The sequence below is a fragment of the Tenrec ecaudatus genome, chromosome 6 (genome assembly GCF_050624435.1).
Source record: "Tenrec ecaudatus isolate mTenEca1 chromosome 6, mTenEca1.hap1, whole genome shotgun sequence".
In the NCBI taxonomy this organism is placed as follows: domain Eukaryota; kingdom Metazoa; phylum Chordata; class Mammalia; order Afrosoricida; family Tenrecidae; genus Tenrec; species Tenrec ecaudatus.
Window position 1 is genome coordinate 135153984 of NC_134535.1, and position 24403 is coordinate 135178386.

At 40.9% G+C, this 24403-nt stretch overlaps 1 protein-coding gene and 1 non-coding gene across 11 annotated transcripts in view; both read left to right on the plus strand.

Annotated features, from left to right (window-relative positions):
- BCL2L13 (BCL2 like 13) overlaps nt 1-24403 on the plus strand; it is a 107937-nt gene that overhangs the window by 9028 nt on the left and 74506 nt on the right. For all 10 annotated transcript variants that reach the window (XR_012784935.1, XR_012784936.1, XM_075552260.1 and 7 more), the window contains exon 2: nt 8422-8589. Coding sequence is in view for 8 of the 10 variants with exons in the window: in XM_075552260.1 (XP_075408375.1) it covers nt 8469-8589 (121 nt within the window). In the remaining 2 variants the exon portion in view is untranslated. The remainder of the gene's footprint in view (nt 1-8421; nt 8590-24403) is intronic.
- Nucleotides 2098-2200, plus strand: LOC142452084 (U6 spliceosomal RNA). The gene has a single exon (XR_012785144.1). It is a non-coding gene; the product is annotated as a U6 spliceosomal RNA (small nuclear RNA).

Here is a 24403-nt window from a genome sequence, read left to right on the forward strand (position 1 = left end):
TACAGTTCAGTGGCGTTAACTAGCTTCTAAGTGTTGTGTACTCCTCATCTTCTTGATGTATCATTACTTTCTCTCCTTGCAGCGTCTCCTCGGGCTCCTGTGACAACTCTTTCCTGCTTTCCTTCCGGCCTTGCTGTCCGTCTCACTCCCCACCAAGAAGTCTCCTTTTCTCACCTTTGACCCACCTTGTACATGTTAGTATTTCTCTAGGTTCTAACTGTGTTTCTTTTTCACATTGCATCAGTATTTCACAACAGAAAGCCTTTTAACCCATGTTCCATTTTAGCAAATAAATATCTGGCTCCTATTCTGCTAAGAAAGTAGTTGTCTCCTGTCCCTTCACTGAGAATCGTAGATACAGATAAGATAGGAGATTTACTGTACTTTTCTCTCTTTTTTTGTAATTTGAAAAATAATTGATTATTTTTCCTTATCCAAGTAAGAAATTGGATATGGAATATGCTTCAGATTATCTTACTTTATCCCTCCGGAAATTCTGAAACTAACTTCTCATTGAAAATCATTGCTTTTCTTCCTTTCTCCTTCCGAACATCATTTCCTCTGCCATCTGTCATTCCAAATTGTAGTAACTCTACAGAACAGAGTAGATTTGTCCCTTTGGGTTCCCAAAGTGATACATCTATTTATTTAAATTTTGTTTTGTTTTGAGTGATACATCTTTATGTGAACATCTTTATGCCTCTTCTTTCTTTCTTGGGAGTGGCTGATGGCTTTGGATTTCAGACCTTGTGGTTAGCAGTCCAGTGAGTGTCCCGCCATCCCATCAGGAGTCCTTCCCATTCTTAGGTATTTTTATTGACTTGCGTCTGTGTAGTGTGTTTATAATTTTATATGAGGGGCTTCAGAAGTTCATGGGAAGATGAAATGAAGAGATAATTTTAAGACTGTTAGTTCAACTCCTTATTGTATACCTCTACTTAGTCAAGCTGTGTGGGGTGTGTGTGGTCAAACACATTTCTGCTGTAGGACAGAGGAGGGTTTCCAAGTCTAATCTCCCCACAGCTGTCTGCTGCCGAACACCCGTGCCTCTTGAACCGCTCCCCTTTTGGATCGCACTCAGGTGCTTACCCAGTGCGTTATCAGGCTCCTCCGACAGCCCATAGGTACTTTCAGATATGCAGTATGTCCCAAAGTGAAATGGTTATCCTTTTCCACAAACTACTTCTTATTTGAGAAATGGTAGTAATATAACTTTTTTTAAAGAGGGATTCCATTTTTAAATGTTTAATATTTTAGTAATATCACTTTCCATAAAACCTATTTGGATTATCTGTCACTGAGCAAGTTAACATCTTTGTTTTTTCCTCCTTACCATTTTTCTTATCTACCCCTCTTCTCTCTGGTCTTTTTGCTGTAGTTCAGGTTCTCATGGCTTCCTTGTTTAACTGTTCCTAACTCATCTTCTTGTCTCTAGTCTCCACACTGCCTCCAGGGTGGTTTTTCTATAATTTGTTAAAGTGCTAAAAACCTACTGTTAAATAAGTTAGGATTAAAAATCTACAATGACATCTTATAGAATTCCACAGTAGATTTGATCTGTTTTGCCTCATGGGCTAACTAAATTGAGAGTCTCATGAAAGAATTGACCTTTCCAGGAAAATGTCATGTACATAAAATTTGTGTAAGGGGCTCATAAATGTGCATTCTATTTCTGGACTCTAGGATGAAGCCTTACCACTGTCTGTCAGTTTGTTGCATGGTGATGGCTTGCATGCTGCTGTTCTACTGGAAGCTATGCCACTGATATTTCAAATGTTAGCAGGGTCCCCCTCAGTGGACAGGTTTCACTGGAACTTCCCCACCAGGATACACTAGAAAGAGGAGCTAGCTTGTCGACCTCTGAGGTATTAGTCACCTTAGGAATAGCAGTGTCAGATTGGAAGACACTCAAAGAAGACAACTAAGGACAAGCTGCCTCTTGAAAATAGAGTCGGTTTTAATTGTGGATGGTGTAAAACGTTTAGGACCTTCATTGGCTGATGGGGCATGCCTCAAAATGGGAAGAAGAGCTGCAAATGTTCACTAATCAGAACACGGAATGTTCTGCAAAATTGGGAGTTAGCAGAAATGAAATGGGTGCTTGCTTCGACAGCATGTATACTAACATTGGAATGATACAGAGAGAGTATGACCCCAGTGCAACCATGTCATATAAATTCATGAAGTGTTCCATATTTTTTTTCAAGAAAACTAATAAAAAGAAACCAAAGTTGACCATGGTTACCATTGGTGAGGAAGGAAGAGTTTATGTTAATGGAGGTGGAGTAATTTGGAAAAGGATCTCAAAAGTGATTACACAACTTGGAAAGTATAATTAATGGCACTGAATTACACGTGTAGAAGTTGTTGAATTGGAAAATATTTTGTTGCATTTGTTTTTGTCACCAAAAAATTACAGTACCCTTCAGGACCAATAATGAGACTAGCAATACCAGGAGGGTGGAGGGAAGGTGTGGTAGAAAGGGGGAACCGGTCACAAGGATCTACATATGGCCCCCTCCCTGGGGGACACACAATAGAAAAGTGGGTGAAGGGAGATGTCTGGCAGTGTAAGACATGACAAAATAATTTATAAATTATCAAGAGTTCATGAGGGAGGGAAAAATGAGCTGATACCAAGGGCTCAAGTAGAAAACAAATGTTTGAGAATGATGAGTGCAACAAAGATACAAATGTACTTGACACATGGATGTATGTATGGATTATGATAAAACTTGTATGAGCCCCCAATAAAATGATTTTAAAAAGGAAAACCATGGTGGGGTGTGGGAGCGGGGAGCCTGAAAAGGCCAAGAAAAGGGAAAAAAAATAATGACATTGATTGCAGGAAAAGAAAATGTTCTAAAATTAATAGTAGTAATGATTTTAAAACTGATATAATGGAACTATTCAATTGTATGATACATAAGTGGAGTGCCAATAAAACTTTTTTAAAAGCAAAAATGAACACATGCAATTTTAGGCTTTAATGAAGTGAAATGGACTGGTATTGTCCATTTTTAATCAGACCATGTGGTTTACTATGCTGAGAATGGCAATTTGAAGAGGAATGGCATCCATTCACTGTCAAAAAGAACATTTTAGAAGTTATCTTGAAATACAATGCTGGCTCTGATGGGGTCATTTTAAAAAAATCATTTTACTGGGAGCACGTACAACTTTTTCTCTTTTAGTTGTTTTATTAGGGGCTCATACAACTCATCACAATCCATACATACATCAATTGTGTAACACACATTTGTACATTCATTGCCCTCATCATTCCCAAAACATTTGCTCTCCATTTAAGCCCCTGCTATCAGCTCCTCATTTTTCTTCTCCCTCCCCGCTCCCCCCTCCTTCATGAACCTTTGATAAGTTATAAATTATTATTTTGTCATATCTTGCCATGTCCGATGTCTCTCTTCATTCACTTTTCTGTTGTCCGTCCCCCAGGGACGAGGTCACATGTAGATCCTTGTAATCGGTTCCCCCTCTCTACCCCACCCTCCCTGTATCGCCACTCTCACCACTGATCCTGAAGAGATCATCCGTCCTGGATTCCCTGTGTTTCCAGTTCCTATCTGTACCAGTGTACATCCTCAGGTCTAGCCAGATTTGTAAAGTAGAATTGGGATCATGATAGTGGTGGGGGAGATTGAGGGGAGGAAGAAGCATGTAGGAACTAGAGGAAAGTTGTATGTTTCATCATTGTTACATTGCACCCTGACTCTTCTCCCTGTGACCCTGTAAGGGGATGTCCAGTGGCCTACAAATGGGCTTCTCCACCCCGCATTCCCCGCATCATTCACTATGATAAGATTTTTTGATCTGATGATGCCTGATGCCTGATCATTTTGACACCTCGTGATCGCACAGGCTGGTGTGCTTCTTCCATGTCGGCTTTGTTGCTTCTGAGTTAGATGGCCGCTTGTTTACCTTCAAGCCTTTAAGAACCTAGACACTATATCTTTTGATAGCAGGGCTCCATCAGCTTTCTTCACCACATTTGCTTATGCATCCGCTTTGTCTTCAGTGATTGGGTCAAAAAGGTGAGCATCATGGAATGCCAATTTAATAGAAGAAAATATTCTTGCATTAAGGGAGTACTTGAGTGAAGGCTCAATGTCCTTCTGCTACCTTAATACTAATCCTATAATTTTATGCACATAGATCTATTTCCCCATCCTCATATAAATATATTTGCATATGTACATGTCTTTATCTAGACCTCTATAAATGCCCCTTGCCGCCTCTTTCCTCTATTTCCTTTGACTATCCTCCTGTCCCACCATCATGCTCAGTTCCCACCTGGGTTTCAGCAATTCCTCTTGGTTACATTACCCTTGATCATGCCCTACCAGGCTCACCGGTTTGGATCACTTGTTCCCTTGTCCCTGGTTAACACTGCTTCCCTCACCTCCCCCTCTTCCATGTCTCCCCAGAACTGTCTGTCCCATAGTTTTTTCCTCCAGATTGTACATCCAGCCTATCTTATTTAGACAAACCTGCGGAAATAACATGCACAAAAGACAGAGCAAAACCAAGCAACAATGTACAACACAACAACAGACCAATGACAAAAAAACAAAAGAAAACACAAGAAAGAAAAGCTTGTAGTTAGTTCAAAGATTGTTTGTTGGCCTTCAGGAGTGTTTTCCAGTCCAGTGTGTTGAGGCACCACGCCCTGGCCCCAAAATCCACCTTCAGCATTCTCTGGGGATCTCGCCGCTCCGTTCCCTTGCTGTTCTGTTGCACCCCCTTACTGTTTTGCCTCCGTGTGGCGGGATCTGATCGGATGCAATTCCCACACTGTGTCTCTGGTGGTGTCCCCTGTAGGGCTATGGGTCAGTGAGGGGCGTCATGTCTCAGTGGGGCCGGCCATGTGGTCCTCTCTCTGGACTGGCTGCTCTATTTGGGAACACAGCCTGGTGCTCATACAACTCTTATCACAATCTACACATGCATTATGTGTCAAGCACATTTGTACATTTGTTGCCATCATCGTTCTCAAAACATTTGCTTTCTACTTGAGCCCTTGGTATCAACTCCTCATTTTCCCTCCTTCCTCCCCACACCCTTCCTCATAAACCCTTGATAACTTATAAACTATTATTATTTTGTCATGTTTTACACTATCTGATGTCTTGATAGGGTAATATTTATACCTATAAATAAGTCCAGATAATACAGCTGTTTTTAATCATTTTATTAGGGGCTCATACAATTCTTGTCACAATCCATACATCAATTATGTAAAGCACATTTGTACATTCATTGCCCTCATCATTCTGAAAACATTTGCTCTCCACTTAAGCCCTTGGCAGCAGGTCCTCAGATAATACAACTATTCAAATTGCCGTCCATTAAAGCCAATATGAAAAAATAGAAAAATTTGACTTCTTTGGTCTGAAATTGATCAAATATGCAAACTAGATGCAATGGTAGTTATTGGTGATTGGAATGCCAATTTTGGAAGAAACAAACAGGAAGGTTCAGTGGTTAAATAATAGGGCCTTAATGATAGAGATGATGCCAGAGATTGCATGATATAATTTTGTTAGACTAGTGACATTCATTACAAATACTTTTTCTCCAACATAAATGGTGACCATACATGTGGATCTCCCCAGATGGAACACCCAGGAGTCAAATTGACAGCATGAGGAAAGAGATGACAAAGAAACTCAGTGTCATCAACTGAAACAAAGCCAGGGTCTGACTGTAGAACAAATCATCACACGGTCATGTACAAGTTCAAATTGAAGCTGAAGAAAATGAAAACAAAAGTATAACTTTGAGTATATCCTTCCTGAATTTGTACCATTTAAAAGCTAGTTTATAACCCATCGAACACTAATGACCAAATACAGATGAGTTACCAGATGACGTTAAACATTAAACATCATACATGAACAAAGCAAAATGTTATTTAAAAAGACAGGAAAGAAAAAAGACCAAAGCTGGTATCAGAGGGGATTAAGAAATTTGCACTTGAATGTAGAGCAGCTGAAGTGAATAGTATATGATCAAGTAAAAGCCGCACAGATAATTTCAGAGGACAGCTTGCTTAGACAAAGTATTATAATGAAATGTACAAAGACCTGGAGTTAAAAAACCAAAAGAGAAGAACACATTCGGTATTTCTCACGCTGAAAGAACTGAAGAAAACATTGAAGCCTCAAGTTACAAGATTGAAGGATATAACAGGAAGCAAGAATAAAGAACTGGCAGCATTCAGTCATTTCAAGAGGTACCATCTGATCAAAAGTTGATGACGTTGATGGGAAAAGTTCAAGTTGCAATGAAGGCATTGGTGACAAAGGTCTAGGACTTAGTGGAATGCCAATGAAAATGTTTAAAGAAATTCAAGCAGCACTGGAAACACTAATCTGTGCCAGGAAATTTGGAAGACAGCAACTTGGCCATGTGACTGAAAGGGATCCATATTTATGCCATTAGAAAGAAAGATGACTAAACAAAATGTGGGAATTAGCAAACTATTAATATCACATGCAAGTAAAATTTTGCTGAAGATAATTCAGAGGTACATTGACAAGGAGCTGTGAGAAAATCAAGCTGGATTCAGAAGAAAATGTGGAATAGGGATATCATTCTGATGACAGACCTTAGTTGAACGTGGAGCTGTTAACTTGTGTTTTACTAAGCAAAGACTTTTTTTTTGCAAAGACTTTCAATTGTGTATTATAACAAACTGTAGAATACTGTGAAGAATGGGATTTCCAGTAAATTTCATTGTCACCATATGGTACCCAAACAAAACCAGAGGGGACTGCATAGTTCAAAATCAGAAAAGGTATGTCAAAGTTGTATCCTTTCACTATACTTATTCATTCAGTATGCTGAGCAAATCTTCCGACAAACTGGACTATTCAAAGAATGTGACATCAGGATCCGAGAAAGGCTCATTAACAATGTGGAATATGCAGATGATAAAACTTTGCTTGCTGAAAGCAAAAAGCACTTACTGATGAAGATCAAAGATTACAGCCCTTACTGTGGATTAAAACTCTCTAAAATCCTTACAACTGAATCAAGAACTTCCCGGCAAATGGAAGAGATTGAAGTTGTTAATGATTTTATTTGGATCCACAAACAAGGTCCATAGAAACAGCAGCCAAAGAGTTAAGAAATGCATTCAGCAAATCTGCTGCAAATTCTTTCTTCAGGTCAAAGAGCAAGGATTAAAGTGCTCTTGACCCACGCATGGTTATTTTCAGTCACCTCTTATGCATGTGGAAGTTGTACAGTGAATTAGGAAGACCAGAGAAAAATTTGAATTATGGTACTGTTGAAGAATATTGGACATATAACGGCCTGCCAGAAGAACAAACAAGTCTGTCTTAGAAGAAGTGCAGACAATCATTTCTAGAAGCAAGAAGGGTGAAGTTGTCGCACTTACTTTGGACATGTTATCAGAAAGGACTAGTTTTCTGGAAAAGAATGTGATGGTTGTTAAATGGAGGGTCAGGATGGATTAACACAGACTTGCAACAGTGGGCTCAAGCATAATTGAGGATGCCTTAGAACCGGCCAAGAGTTTGTTCTGTTGTGCATTGATTGGTTCACTGTAAGTTAGAACTGGCTTGAGGGCACTTTACCTAGCAATGACAGTACAGGAGACCCAAACTTAGCATTCCATAACGTACAAGACACACCAGATGCTGGCGACACTTGCATCTCCTTTTATGGTGTCGGCATGCTACACTCCTTAGTTATTTTTGCTTCGTGCAGTTTCTAAAGACCTCTCTGTACCACTTCTTAGTCCTCTTTATGTCTAAAGAAGATGAGACAACTTTCCTACTCGATTTGATTAGGGAACAACTCATGTTCTAACATTGGCTCTGATATTCCTTTAAAAACCTTGTGTGATTTCTCTTTCCTTTTTCCCTCCACAGGAGGCTTGTCTTTTTCCTCCGGGAAATGTCTGCAGCTCTGTGGCCATGGGCCTAGCTAAAATGTTGGAGGTTTTATTAGTATGACAAACAGGAGGACATATACGATGGGAGACTTAGAGGAGGAGAGTTTGGGGGCAAGGGGTAAAATGGCGTTTTCACTAGCTAGGTGAGAAGTGAAAACTTCAGAGAGAGTTGGTTGTTGCTGTCATTGGGATTCCAAGTCATTTTTTTGGCTATCAACTTTTCCATTAGCAGCCAAGTGTTTAACTGCTAGGATACCAGGACTCTGTAGAAACGGGAATAGAAATTTGCTTTTTATCTGAAATCTGAATAAATTACCAGTTGTAAGTAGATATATAAGTAAACTCAGGTTTTACAATTACTGTGAAGGAAACTGATAAATATTGATTTTATTATAGAGTTGGGTAATTGGGGTCAATTATGGGAAAATGCTCTCAAATATAATACATTTTACGCTGAAAAAAATGTTTAATGTTTCTAGGTTTTACATCTGTTATAGACCACGTTGGAGTTCTGCGAGCCAACTCAATGGCGTCCCCTACTGCTGTGCCTCCAGGACTCCACTATGAAACAAAGTATGTTGTTCTCAGCTTCTTGGGACTCCTCTCTCAGGAGAAGCCGCAGCAGCAGCCTCTTTCCTCAGCCCCAGGTATTATCTTTGGCTTATGGTGCTAATAGTAAGTAAGTAGTAATGAGGACTTTATACAAATATCTTATTTTAACTTATATCTAAATTGTGGGATGCAAAATTAGTTTTCCCCAGATTGTTTCCCCCTAAATATTTGCCAAATCTAAGATGCTGCTTGCTGCACATGGTAAGCAACTGTCCACTTGGAAGTCAACACAAGCTGCTGAGAGGTTTATCTCCCTGAGGGTTATCAGCATCTAGAGCAATCAGACACTAGTGTTGATTCCACCCTAAGTAGGGCCTTCTGATAAGAATAGTGGATTGCCTCCCTGAAGGAGTGCTCAGAGACAAGGTCCAGCCCACTCAAGGGTGACCAAAGTTAGGCTGCCATCTTGAGTCTAGGGTCCGCCCATCTTGTCACATATACATCCCAAATCCTTCCCTTCCTGTGACATGTATGCCTATTGTACAACCCCTTCCTGTGACGTATGCAATGACCTGTTACCAGGGGGGCTTGCACGCCCCTGAGTATATATAGGCCTTGATCAGAAATAAAGAGACTCTCCTCCCCTCTCCTCCTCCCACTCTCTGCGCAGACCTGGCTGCTGAGATCATGACCGCCCAGGAGGTGAGCATGCTACCAGGAAATGTGTCTGACTCCTTTATTTTACTCTCTCTCCTATAATATATTGCCTACAGTTGCACCCACGGACCCCATATTGTCAGAGGCTGGTTACTCTGACACTAAATGATTTATGTTTCTAGAACCGAACTAAGAGTCTGATTTTTTTTTTTAAACATTTTATTAGGGGCTCATAAAACTCCTATCACAGTCCATACATATACATACATCAATTGTATAAAGCACATCTGTACATTCTTTGCCCTAATCATTTTCTTTTCTTTCTTTCTTTTCCCTTTTCTTTTTTTACATTTTATTAGGGACTCATACAACTCTTATCACATTCCATACATATACATACATCAATTGTATAAAGCACATCCATACATTCCCCTCCCCAATCATTCTCAAAGCATTTGCTCTCCACTTAAGCCCTTTGCATCAGGTCCTCTTTTTTTTCCCCCCTCCCTCCCCACTCCCCCCTCCCCCATGTGCCCCCCGTAATCCATACGTCATTATTTTGTCATATCTTGCTCTATCCGGAGTCTCCCTTCCCCGCCCTTCTCTGTCGTCCCTCTCCCAGGGAGGAGATCACAAGTGGATCCCTGTAATCAGTTCCCCCTTTCCAACCCACTCACCCTACGCTCTCCCAGCATCGCCCCTCACACCCTTGGTCCTGAAGGTATCATCCACCCTGGATTCCCTGTGCCTCCAGCCCTCATATGCACCAGTGTACAACCTCTGCCCTATCCAGCCCTGCAAGGTAGAATTCGGATCATGGTAGTTGGGGGGAGGAAGCATCCAGGATCTGGGGGAAAGCTGTGCTCTTCGTCGGTACTACACTGCACCCTGACTGACCCATCTCCTCTCCTAAGCCCCTCTATGAGGGGATCTCCAGTGGCCGACTCTTGGACCTTGGGTCTCCACTCTGCACTTCCCCCTTCATTCAATGTGGTATATATATAAATATATACATACATATATATATACACACATACACACACATTCTTTTTTTTTTTTTAACAATTTATTGGGGCTCATACAATTCTTTTCACAGTTCATACATATACATACATCAATTGTATAAAGCACATCTGTACAGTCTTTGCCCTAATCATTTTTTTCTCTTTTCTTCTTTTACATTTTATTAGGGACTCATACAACTCTTACCACAATCCATACATATACATACATCAATTGTATAAAGCACATCCATACATTCCCTGCCCCAATCATTCTCAAGGCATTTGCTCTCCACTTAAGCCCCTTGCATCAGGTCCTCTTTTTTTTCCCCCCTCCCTCCCCATTCCCCCCTCCCTCATATGCCCTTGGTAATTTATACATCGTTATTTTGTCATATCTTACCCTATCCGGAGTCTCCCTTCCCCCCTTCTCTGCTGTCCCTCTCTCAGGGAAGAGGTCACATGTGGATCCTTGTAATCAGTTCCCCCTTTCCAACCCACTCACCCTCCACTCTCCCAGCATCGTCCCTCACACCCTTGGTCCTGAAGGTATCATCCACCCTGGATTCCCTGTACCTCCAACCCTCACATGCACCAGTGTACAGCCTCTGTCCTATCCAGCCCCGCAAGGCAGAATTCGGACCATGGTAGTTGGGGGGAGGAAGCATCCAGGATCCGGGGGAAAGCTGCGTTCTTCATCGATACTACCTCACACCCTAATTAACCCATCTCCTCTCCTAAACCCCTCTATGAGGGGATCTCCACTGGTCGACACTTGGGCCTAGGGTCTCCACTCTGCACTTCCCCCTTCATTTAATATGATATATATATATACATATATACACATACATATATACATATACACATATATACACATACATACACACACTTATATCTTTTTTTTTTTTTTTTGCATGATGCCTTATACCTGGTCCCTTGGGCACCTCGTGATTGCACTGGCCGGTGTGCTTCTTCCATGTGGGCTTTTTTTGCTTCTGAGCTAGATGGCCGCTTGTTCACCTTCAAGCCTTTAAGACCCCAGACACTATCTCTTTTGATAGCCGGGCACCATCCGCTTTCTTCGCCACATTTGCTTATGCACCCATTTGTCTTCAGCGATCCTATCATGGAGGTGTGCAGTCAATGATATGATGATTTTTTGTTCTTTGATGCCTGACAACTGATCCCTTTGGGATCACTCGCTCACTCAGGCTGGTGTGTTCTTCCATGTGGGCTTTGTTGCTTCTGAGCTAGATGGCCGCTTGTTTATCTTCAAGCCTTTAAGACCCCAGTCACTATCTCTTTTGATAGCCGGGCACCATCAGCTTTCTTCACCACATTTACTTGTTCACCCACTTTGACTTCAGCAATTGTGTCGGGAGAGTGAGCATCATAGAGTACCAATTTAATTAACGAAAGTATTCATGCATTGAGGGAGTGCTTGAGTAGAGGCCCAAGGTCCTTCCGCCACCTTAGTATTAAACCTTTAAATGTAGATAATTAGATCTATTTCCCCATCCTCATATATATGTTTGCATGTACACGTCTTTGTCTAGACCTCCATAAATGTCCCTTGACTCCCAGTTCCTTCCTCCCTCTCCCTTGACTTTCCTCCTGCCCCACCACCATGCTCCGTCCCCACCTGGGCTACAGCTATACCTCTTCTCTACGCAACCTTACCCTTGATCGTTCCCCATCAGGCATGTCACTCCCCCCTCACTACCATTTTGGGTTCCATGTTGTTCCCTTGTCCCTGTGTTTATTAACACCACTTCCTTACCCTCCTCCCCCTCCCCCACCCGGATCTGTCTGTCCCCCCCGGAACTGTCTGTCCTATTGTTTTTCCTCCAGATAGTTCATCCAGCCTGTCCTATTCAGACAGACCTGTGGAGATACTAACATGCATGAAATCAAGACAGAGGAAAACAAAGCAACAGTATACAACCAGAGAATAAAACAACATAAACAAACCACTGACAAAGAACAAAACAAAACACTTCACAAAAGAAAGGCTTGTAGTTCGTTCAAGGATCGTTTGCTGGCCCTTAGGAGCGTTTTCCAGTCCAGTCTGTTGGGGCACAATGCCCTGGCCCCAAAGTCCACTTTCAGCATTCCCTGGGGACCTTGCCACTCCATTCCCCTGCTGTTCCACTGCATTCCCCCAGTGCTTTGCCTCGGTGTGGTGGGATCAGGTCAGGTGCAATTCCCACACTGTGTCTCTGGTGCCGTCCCCTGTATCGCCCTTAGTCACTGAGGGGCATCATGTCTCATAGTAGGGCCAGCCATGTTGTTCTCTCTGTGGACTGGCTGCTTGACTCAGGAACATCATCCTCACGGCCTCGTGGGCCAGTCTGTGTTCTACTGTCTCCTCCTGCCCCTTCATCTGCTCCCGTGTGCTCTGATCAGATATGTCCATCTCCCGGAGCTGCAGAATCAATGTCATCCTTTGAAACAAATTCTTTTCGGGGGAGGGGCAGGAATCCACTTAATTTTTGGTGCTGGGCCCTACTCCACGCCGGGATATTTCATTCACACCTTGCGGCACTGGGTTGAAGTCTGGTCCCACTTTCCCTGTGGAGATATAAACAATACCCTCCCCTTGGGTGAGTTAGTGCCCCATGCCCCCACTTCCCTTTTCTTCCTTATATTCATCCTTTTATTTTCCTTTCCCCACCTCCTCCACTGTTGTTTTTTAAAAGCGCCTTTTACCAAAAAATGAGGAACTGATACCAAAGACTTAAGTGGAGAGCAAATATTTTGAGAATGATGAGGACGAGTGTACAAATGTGCTGGACACAATGGATGTATGTATGGATTGTGATAAGAATTGTATGAGCCCCTAGTAAAATGATTAAAACAAGCAAAAAAGCCCTTTACCTTTTTCCACTTTCCAGTTCCAATACCAAAAGTTTATTTTATTCTAAAAGCTTGATCTTTTAAATGACTGTCATTAGTACAGATTTTTATCAAATAATGTACTATATATGAGACTTCAAAAGTTCACGAAAAATTCCATTAAATGATAATGGAATTTTTCGACAAACTTTTTGAAGTCCTCATAAATAGAAATTCATCTGTTTTCTGTCTTTAGAGATTTCACACTTATCAAGACTAGATTAAAATTGCAGAAGTGTTTTTCTATTTCAGTATTTTTTCAACATGTGTTTATATGTTTACTTCAGTGATATTAATTCAATTCACTTGCTAGACAATTAACTATTTCCAAAAATTTCTATAACTTTAAGCTTAAGCTCAGTACCTGTAAACAGTGGTCCCTGTGTCCCTTTCCTCTCATCCTTGGTATCCATGAATAAAATTTAATATATATACATTTGCCTGTTCCAGATATATAAGTAGGATGATACACTATTTGTCCTTTTGTGATTAACTTATGTGAAGGTAAGGAATCTAGAGGATTTTTAAGCTGTGACCTCTCTCTCAAAAATTTAAATTTTGTTTTAAAGTTTTATATATACATATACATATATATATCTTTTATTTTTTCCTTTTATTTGAGAAGAATGCCTTTGGGTGGAGGCTTACAACAGTGATATGGCCTTTTGATATTTATTAGCAGATCCATCAATTCCTGGAGCCTTGTTTTTGACTAATACAGTTCTTGAACTACCTACTGTATATACTCGTGTATAAGCCGAGTTTTTAAGCACAAAAAATGTGCTGAAAAACTGGGGTTTGGCTTATGCACGGGTCAGTGGTACCCCAGCGAGGTGTAACAGGACAAGCGCCTGTTATCTCGTGAGTGATTGCCATTTCTCCGTTGTTCATTCAAAGCCCCCCTGACACTGCAGGGCTTGGAATGTTTGTTTACTCACATCTAACCAATCAGAGCGGTCCTATGACGTGGACAGCTCCAATTTGCAGAAGCACCCGTAGTAAGCACTGGCAGCTGAACTGGTAAGGATGTGTCTGTGGCTGCGCTCCTTCTCTGGTCTCTGTGTTAATTTACATCCTGCATCCCCTGCCTGCACGGACTCTTTCCTCCACCCCCCACCCCTCACAGCTAACACGTCCCTGGGGTGGGGCGGCATTACCATGAAAGTTCTTTTTCAAAGTCTTGTTTTTTATCCTATTAGAAATGGATACTCTTGAACCAAAAGAAAAACGCCTGTCACATGGGGCTGGTTTCAAAATGAAGGTTGTGCCAAGAGCAGGAGAGAGCAATAACAGTATTGCAAGTAGGGAATTCTGTGTTGAGGAAAAGCAAGTAAGGGAGTGGTGGAAAATGAAGGCTGACTTGGAACAGATTCCAAAAACTAAAAAAGTTCGTCGTGGTTTAACATCTATTTATGGGGCTCTAGAGAGTGAATTGCATAAATGGGTTATGGAGTGTCGTCAAAATGGTTACTGCGTAACACGCATGGGAATATGCATACGTGCTCTACAAATGGCTAAGGATAATGAATATAAAGTACCAGGCATTGAAAAATTTGCTGCGTCAGCAGGATGGTGTACTCGCTTCATGAATAGGTTTGGCATACTATGTGTGAGACAAAGAACAAAGATTTCCCAGAAACTGCCACAAGGCCTTGAAGAAAAAATTATGTCATTCCAGTCATTTATTATTAAAGAAGGATTTATAATTATGACCTGGCAGATATTGGGAATATGGATGAAATTGCCATGACTTTTCATCTTCCACGCAACAGAACTGTGGCAAGTTTAGGAGTGAAAACCATTTTTCTCAAAACCACAGGAATGAAAAAAAACACTTCACAGTTCTATCATGTTTGGCTAATGGAACTAAGCTGCGTCCTGTCATTATTTTTAAAAGAAAGACCTTACCTAAAAAGATCAATTTCAAAAAAAAAAAAAAAAAGATCAATTTCCCTCCAAGAATTACTGTGCGTGCACATGTTAAAGGCTGGATGGATGAAGACGGAACAAAAAAATGGCTGGAAGAAATTTGGAACCGATGACCAGGAGCAGCCTTAAAGAAAAAGCCATCGTTACTTGTTTGGGATATGTTCAGAGCCCACCTATCGGATGACATAAAAAAATTGGCAAACTCTAGTAAAGTTACTTGAGCCGTTACTCCAGGTGGGCTTACATCTGTACTGCAGCCTCTGGATGTATCTTTGAATAAGCCTTTTAAAGACCATGTGCGAAGGATGTGGCATGAATGGATGTCATCTGGTCAAGCCCGGCTAACAAAAGGAGGAAATCTCATGAAGCCTGACATAGAGTTAATAGCAAAGTAGGTTCGAGATACATGGGAAGACATTCCAGAGACATGGTGCGACGTGCCTTCCAATAATGTATTAGTAATGCTATGGATGACAGTGAAGACCGCTTTGTATGAAAATGACAGCAGTGATGGTGATGACGGCGATCTCAGTGAGGACAGCGTCTGTGAGGACCTCACACCAGCTGAAGCTCTGCATTGGGATATGGATGATGATGAGGAATCCAGTTTTGAAGGATTTTAACTCTTTACAGTTTAGCTTGGTTGCTGATTGAGCTCAGGGAATAGTACTCTAAGGTATCATTGTTGATACCTTATTGTTTTTGTTGAACCTATTTTCCACTTACTGTGCTGGTTTACTAATGTTAAATGACTTGTTGTCCTTTTGTTTATGTCTTTTATTTAAAATAAATATTTAAATACATAACCCCACTGATGAGTCAATTTTTTAGTAACCTTATTTTCATTTGTTTTGATGATTGAAACTCACCAATAGCTTCTGCATTTCCCACCCTAGGCTTATACTGGAGTCAATCAGTTTTTCTGGTTTCCCAGGTAATAATTAGGTGCCTCGGCTTATACTCGGGTCAGCTTATATTCGAGTATATGTGGTATATTGTTCTTATTCATATACTACCTCCTGAAATGATGGGGCGTTAACTAGTTCTTATTGGTAGAGTGACTCTGTATTCTCTCCATCTTTTCTGGATCTTCCTGCATCTTTTAATATTTTGCCTGTGGAATCTTCTTTCTTTTTTTAGGAGGAAGTGGCACACAGCAGGTATATTGTGCAGTAAAGTTAGTGAGCCCTAGAGAATCTTTCAAGATTGCAACTTGAGGCATGAATTTTTCCTTGACTTCTTTCAGGTTTAGATATGCCGAGTGTGTTATTCTCTTTTGATTTTCTAAGTCTAGGTCTTTGAACATTTCATTATAATATTGGCACGATTGCGACCCACAGGTTGAGAACCGCTGCTCTAAAATAGTGTGAGCACCAAAGCAGTTGGGAGGAGTCACAGGGCATCATCTAGGTCAGATCCTCTTTTTTATCTCCGTCCCCCACCATGCCACCCTTGTGAGCCCTTGATAAGTTATAAGTTATTATTATTTCCATATCTTACGTTGTCTGCTGTTCCCTTCACCCATGTTCTTGTTTGTCCCCCGCGGGTTGGGGGGGAGGGGCAGTGGTTTTTAATTGCATCTTTGGAGTTTTCTCTATGTAGGATTATATCATCTGTAAATTGAGACTTTTGTTTCTTCTGTACCAATAGAGATGCCTTTAATATATTTTTGGCATAGCTCTTGCTAAGGCTTCTAGGACTATATTAAATAAGTGTGGTGGGAAGGGATAACTATCTGGATCCCCTTTGAAGGAGAAATGCTTTCAATTTCTGTTCATTAAGTGAGTATATATGTCCTTTATTATGTTGAAGAATTTCCATTCTATTGCATGTTTTTAATCAACACTGAGTGTTGAATTTTATCAATACCTTTTGCCTCGATTGATATAATCATATTTTTCTTATCCTTTTTGCTTATGTGGTGGATTGCATTGATTCCCCCCCCCCCCTAATATTAAATCATCCTTGCATAGCTCTTGTAACTCCCACTAGACCAGTGGTACTCAACCTTCCTAATGCTGCTACCCTTTCATACAGTTCCTCATGTGGGGATGACTCCCAAACCATAAAATTATTTTCGTTGCTACTTCATCACTGCCATTATGCTACTGTTATGAATCGGGCAAACCCTGTGAAAGGGTCGTTCAGCCCTTCCCCCCCCCCCAAAGGGATCACAACCCACAGGTTGAGAACTGCTGCACTAGACCATGATGTATTTTTTTAATGCTTTGTTGAATTCTTTATGTTTTATAAATCATTTTATTGGGGGCTCTTATAGCTTTTAAAACAATCCATACACCTTCATTACATTTTATCATTTTTTATGCTATTTCACACTATGTAACAAGTAGCAACTTGTTTATATTATGCAATATTCAAGGGTAATCAAATAAGTTTTTATTAAGCAAAAAAAACCAATCCATACATCAATTGTATAATTGTGTTAAGCTCAGGAGCCCTGATAGTGTAGTGGTTGCACTTTGGGCTACTAACCACAAGGTAAGCAGTTCAAAACTACCTGGAACTTGGTGGGAGATTTTTCTACTCCCATAAAGAGTGTTCTGTGGGCTCACTATGAATCATCATAGACTTAATGGCAGTGGGTTTAAAATAAATAGATAGCTAGATCAAAAATAATTGTGTCAAGCTCATTTGTACACATGTTGACATCATCATTTTCAAAATATTTTCTTTATACTTGAGCGCTTGGTGTTACCTCCTCTTTTTATCCTCTCTCCCCCACCCTCATAAACCCTTGATAAATTCTATATTATTTTCATGTCTTACGCTGTCTCCCATCATCCTCATTTCTGTTGTTCGTCCCCCCCTGGGGTGGTGGTGGTGGTGGTGGTGGTTATACATCAATCATTGTGATTGTCTTCTCCTTTCTCTTCTTTCTCTTCCCTCCTCCCCCTACTCTGATGGTATTGCTACTCCCATTATTGTTCCTGAGGGGTTTATCTGTCGTAGATTCTGTAGTAGAGAGCTCTTATCTGTACCACTGTACATTCTCTGGTCTAGCCAGATTTGTAAGGTAGAGGAGAGGAAGCATTAAAGACCTAGAGGAATGGTGTATGTTTCGTCAGTGCCGTACATACAGCACCCTGACTGGCTCGTCTCTTCCTTGTGACCCTTCTGTGAGGGGATGTCCAATTGTCTACAGATGGGCTTTGAGTCTCTACTCTGACCCCCCTCATTTGCATCAATAGATTTTTTGTTTTGGGTCTTCAATGCCTGATACTGTGCGCACCTCCTGATCACACAGGCTGGTGTGCTTCTTATATGTGGGCTTTGTTGCTTCCCTACTAGATAGCCGCTTATTTAACTTAAATCCTTTAAGACCCCTATTATCTTGTAATAGACAGGTACCATCAGTTTACTTCATCACATTTGCTTATGCACCCATTTTGACTTCAGTGATTGTGTCCCGAAGGTGAGCATCACGGAACGCCAAGTTATTAGAACAAAGTGTTCTTGTGTTGAGGGGAGGACTTGCATAGAAGCCCAAAATCTGTCTGCTACATTGATACTGCATTGATACTTACAAATATATGTAACAGCTCTATATTCCTATTGTTACATATTAATATGTTTACATATATACATACCTGTATTTATGTCTTGATAAATGTCTTTTGCTTCCTAGTTGCCTCTATTTCCTTCGACTTCCCTTCTGTCGTACTATCATGTTTGACCTTCAAATCGGCTCTCAGTAATTCCTCTCAGCTACATTGCAGTTTATCAAACCCCACCAGGCGTTTTGTACTCTCCTTATCAATTTGAGATTTCTTGTTGTTCCCTTGCCCCTGGGTTTGTTGACTCCCTCCGTTTTTCCCACCTTCCCCTCTCCCTTAACCCCAGAACTGTTTCCTCCTTGGGATTGTTTATCTTTCCTATCTTATATAGATAGATATGGAAAAAAGAAGTAGAAATAGTTCCAGGTCTGTCTGTTGACCCTTAGGAATGTTTTTCAATCAAGTATGATGGAGGTGCCAAGCCCTGCTGTCTGAGTCTGAAGTCTACTTTCAGGATTCCTTGGGGACTTTGTAGTTTCGCTCCCCTTGCAGCTCTTCTACTCTCCCTTTGTGGTCATACTGGCCACAGTTCCCGCAGTGTCCCCAGTGCTTTGTTGAATTCTTTTTTTTTTAATAAACATTTTATTAGGGGCTCATACAACTCTTATCACAATCCATACATACATCAATTGTATAAAGCACATCTGTACATTCTTTGCCCTCATCATTTTCAAAGCATTTGCTCTCCCCTTAAGCCCTTTGCATCAGGTCCTCTTTTTTCCCCTCCCTCCCTGCTCCCCCTTCCCTCATGTGCCCTTGGTAATTTATAAATCATTATTTTGTTATATCGTGCCCTGTCCAACGTCTTTCTTCACCCCCTTTTCTGTTGTCTGTCCCCCAGGGAGGAGGTCACTCTTAGATCCTTGTAATCGGTCCCCTCTTTCCAACCCCTTCTCCCTCTACCTTCCCAGTATTGCCACCCACACCCCTGGTCCTGAAGGTATCATCCGCCCGGGATTCCCTGTGCCTCCAGCTCCTATCTGCACCAGTGTACATCCTCTATCTAGACTTGCAAGGTAGAATTTGGATCATGATAGTTGGGGGGAGGGAGGGAGAGGAAGCATTTAGGAACTAGAGGAAAGCTGTATTCATCATCGGTGCTACATTGCACCCTGACTGACTCATCTCCTCCCATAGACCCCTCTGCAAGGGGATCTCCAGTGGCTGACAAATGGGCTTTGGGTCTCCACTCTGCACTTCCCCCTTCATTCATTCACTCTGGTAAGATTTTTTTTTGTTCTGATGATGCCTTATACCTGATCCCTTTGACACCTTGTGATTGCACAGGCTGTTGTGCTTCTTCCATGTGGGCTTTGTTGCTTCTGAGCTAGATGGCTGCTTGTTTACCTTCAAGCCTTTAAGACCCCAGATGCTATCTCTTTTGATAGCCGGGCACCATCAGCTTTCTTCGCGACATTTGCTTATGCACCCAATTGTCTTCAGTGATCTTATCCTGGAGCTGTGCACCCAATGATATGATTTTTAGTTCTTTGATGCCTGATAACTGATCGATTTGGAACCATGTGATCACACAGGCTGGTGTGTTCTTCCATGTGGGCTTTGTTGCTTCTGAGCTAGATAGCCGCTTGTTTACCTTCAAGCCTTTAAGACCCTAGACGCTATATCTTTTGATTGCCGGGCACCATCAGCTTTCTTCACCACATTTGCTTGTTCACCCGCTTTGTTTTCAGTGGTTGTGTTGGGACGGTGAGCATCATAGAATGCCAATTTAATAGAAGAAAGTATTCTTGCAGTGAGGTAGTACTTGAGTGGAGGCCCAATGTCCTTCCGCTACCTTAATTCTAAACCTATAAATGTAGGCACATCGATCTATTTCCCCAACCTCATATATATATTTGCTTAAGTACATGTCTTTGTCGAGACCTCTATAAATGCCCTTTGCCTCCCAGCTCTTTCCTCTAGTTCCCTTGACTTTCCTCCTGGCCCACTATCATGCTCCCTCTCCACCTGGGTTTCAGCTATACCTCTTAGTTACATTACCCTTGATCATGCCCTACCAGGCCTGCCACACCCTCCTCACCACCAATTTGGATCACTTGTTTTTCCCTTGTCCCTGGGTTTGTTAACACCACTCCCTTTCCCCCCACCCTCCCCTATCCCATGTCCCACCGGAACTGTCAGTCCTGTTGTTTTTCCGCTGGATAGTTCATCCAGCCTATCTTATTTAGACAGACCTGCAGAGATACTAACATGCACAAAAACAAAACAGAGCAAAACCAAGCAACAATATACAACAAAACAACAACAAACCACTGACCAAGAACAAAACAAAACTCAACAAGAAAGAAAAGCTTGTAGTTAGTTCAAGGATTGTTTGTTGGCCGTTAGGAGTGTTTCCCAGTCCAGTCTGTTGGGGCACCATGCCCTGGCCCCAAAGTTCACCTTCAGCATTCCCTGGGGACCTTGCCCCCCATTCCCTTGCTGTTCTGCTGCACTCCCCCAGTGCTTTGCCTTGGTGTGGTGGGATCAGGTCTGCTCTATTCCCACACTGTCTCCAGTGCTGTCCCCTGTAGGACCATGGGTCCGTGAGGGACGTCATGTCTCCTAGTGGGGCTGGCCTCTCTGTGGACTGACTGCTCTAATTGGGGTCATCGACCTCACGGCCTGGTGGGCCAGGATGTGCTCCACTCTCTCCTCCTCCCCCTTCCTCTAGTTTTGGTTTTTCTTTTTTAGGTTTGCCAGTGGATTATCAACTTTGTTAATCTTTTCAAAGAAACCACTTGTCCTTTTTCCCTATATATATTCTTGTCTGATTCATTTATTTCTCTTCTAATCTTTGTTAATTCTTTTCTTCTGGTGCCTGAGCATTTGTTTTTCTGATATTTTTTCAATGGCTGTCGTTGATGTTTTAATGTGTTTATTTTCATTATTTGTTTTGTTTATAATCATTTTATTGGGGGCTCATACAACTCTTATCACAATCAATCCACACATACATCAGTTTTATAAAGCACATTTTACATTTGTTACCGTCATCATTCTTAAAACATTTGCTCGCCATGTAAGCCCCTGGCATCAGTTCCTCATTTTGCCCCTTCCCTCCCCTTTCCCCCTCCCTCATGATCTCTTGATAATTTATAAATTATCATATCTTAAACTGTTCGATGTCTCCCTTCATCCACTTTTCTGTTGTCCGTCCCCCAGGGAGGAGGTCACATGTAGATCCTTGTAATCGGTTCTCTCTCTCTACTCCATCCTCCTTCAACCCTCCCTGTATTGCCACCCTCACCACTGGTCCTGAAGAGATCATCTATCCTGAATTCCCTGTGTTTCCAGTTCCTATCTGTAGTAGTTAGTGTACATCCTCAGGTCTAGCCAGATTTGTAAAGTAGAATTGGGATCATGATGGTGGTGGGGAATTGGGAGGGCGGGGAGGAAGTATTTAGGAACTAGAGGAAAGTTGTATGTTTAATCGTTGCAAACACTGTACCCTGACTCTCTCATCTCCTCCCTGCGACCCTTTGTAAGGGGTTGTCCAGTTACCTACAGATGGGCTTTGGCTCCCACTCTGCACTCCCCCTCCTTCACAGTGAGTGATAAGATTTTTTGTTCTCTGATGCCTGTTAACTGATCCTACGGCACCTTATGATCACGCAGGCTGGTGTGCTTCCTCCCTGTGGGCTTTGTTGCTTCTGAGCTAGATGGACGCTTGTTTACCTTATTTTCATTCTTTCTACCTTTTGGATGTGTGCAGTTGCTACAAACTGCCCTCTGAACACTGCTTTTGTTGTCCTAGAGATTTTGATATGTTGCATTTTCACTCAGTGGTTTTCAGGAATTGTTCTTATTCAGTTAGTTACCCAGTAGTTTTCACTAAAGTATTGTTCAGTTTCCATGTCTTATGGCTGATTTCTAATTGTATAACATTGTAATCTGAAAAAATGGTTTCTAATATCTTAATGTTTTTAAATTTATTGATACCTGTGTTATGCCCCCAAATGTGATCTTTTCTGTAGTAGGTTCCATGTGCACTTGAAAAACAATGTAAAATATGTTTTTGATTGGTGATGTGTTTGTTGTATATGTAGAAGAGCTCAAGTTGAAGGTGGGGGAAGAAATAAAGAGGAGCTGATATCAAGGACTCAAGTAGAAAGAAAATGTTTTGAAATGATGGTGGCAACATATGTACAAGTGTACTTGATACAATTGATGTATGGATTGTTTTAAAAGCTGTAAGAGCCCCCAATTTTTTTAAAAAAAGCGTTCCAGTTGATTAATTGTATTATTTAGTTCTTCTGTATTTGGTTTTTTTTTAGTTGATCAATCTTTGCTCAAAAGTGATGTGTTAAGGGAAGGTGGGAAGGAAGGAGGAAGGGCAAAAATGAGTGGATACCAGGGGCTCAAGTAGAAAGTGAATGTTTTGAGACTGATGAGGGAAACAAATGTACAGGAGTGTTTGACACGTGGATCTGTGTGTGGATTGTGATAAGAGTTGTACAAGCCCCCAATAAAATGATTAAAAAAGCAAAACAAAAATAGCAAAAATGTACATGAAATAAAGGAGCGTTGAAAGCAATTGTAGATTAGAAAGCTATACATTCCCTAAAGCATGGAGGAAGTCAATTAAATATCAGAAAAAAAGTGATGTGTTGCAGTCTTTTGGTATTGTCATTTTATGATCTTTCTCTTTTCATTTGTATGATATTTGATTAATGTTCTTGAAGACCTTTAATTTGGTACATACATATCAATTATTCTTGTTCAACCGAAGCTTTCATCTTTATTTAATGACCTTCTTTGTCTCTATCATTTCTTTTACTTTTACGCTTTTCGTTAGAGATTAATAGTTAGACTTTTACTTTCCTTTCACTGCAGTTAGCTTGATGTATTTTTTCCATCCTTCAATTTTTAGTCCATGTTCGTTTTTTTATCAAAAATATGTCATTTGTAAGGAGCATGTTAAATATCCCTGGGTTTTAATGCCAATTTTCCAATTAACTCCTTTAATATTAAATATTTGGAAACTCTAGTAAAATATATCTATTATAAATCCCTCATCCATAGTTCCAACTCAATATCATTAATTCTTTGATACATACACTTTTTGAGCCCTATTTTCCCGTGCATGTTTTACATAGATGTGTTTCTATAATATATACCTTTATATACAACAGTTGGTCTGTAGAACAGCATCAACATTATTTGTGCTAGAAATGTAGATGTTTGGCATTTTTCTACTCACTGTCAATTCATTGGGTTGGGTTGATTCTAATAAAGGAGTTGATTCTGATTCTCTGCTATCCTATAAGGCAAAATTCAACTATACCTGTGGATTTTCGAGACTAAATCTTTATAAGCACAAGAAGTTCCCATTTCTCCTGTTAGTTTTAAACTGCTGACCTTGAGGTTAGCAGCCCAGTACATAACATATCAATCCTTTGGATATTATATTAGTTCTTCTGAATCAGAATTTGGTATTTCAACAGGATCCCCAAGTGATAATTAGTATCACATTAGCGTTTTTATATCTATACATATTCATAATGACTATAATGATCTACCTATAGGGCAGGGTGTAATTGTCCCTGTGGGTTTCTGCGGCTGTAATTCTTTTTTTTACTGTTTTATTGGCACTTACTTCACATATCACACAATTCAACAGTTTAAGCATATGAGGAAGAGTTGTATGATCATTACTACAATCAACTTTAGGACACTGCACCACTTCACCGCCCTCCATGGTTAAATTTCTTTTAAAATAAGTTCTGTAATCACCATCAGTTCTAGTGGTCCCTCCCTCCTCTCACATACATTGTTTTCTTACTCATTCTGTTAGTCAATTGTTTCTTGTTTTGTTTTTTTTATGGTTATTGCACTTGCCTTTTTTTTGT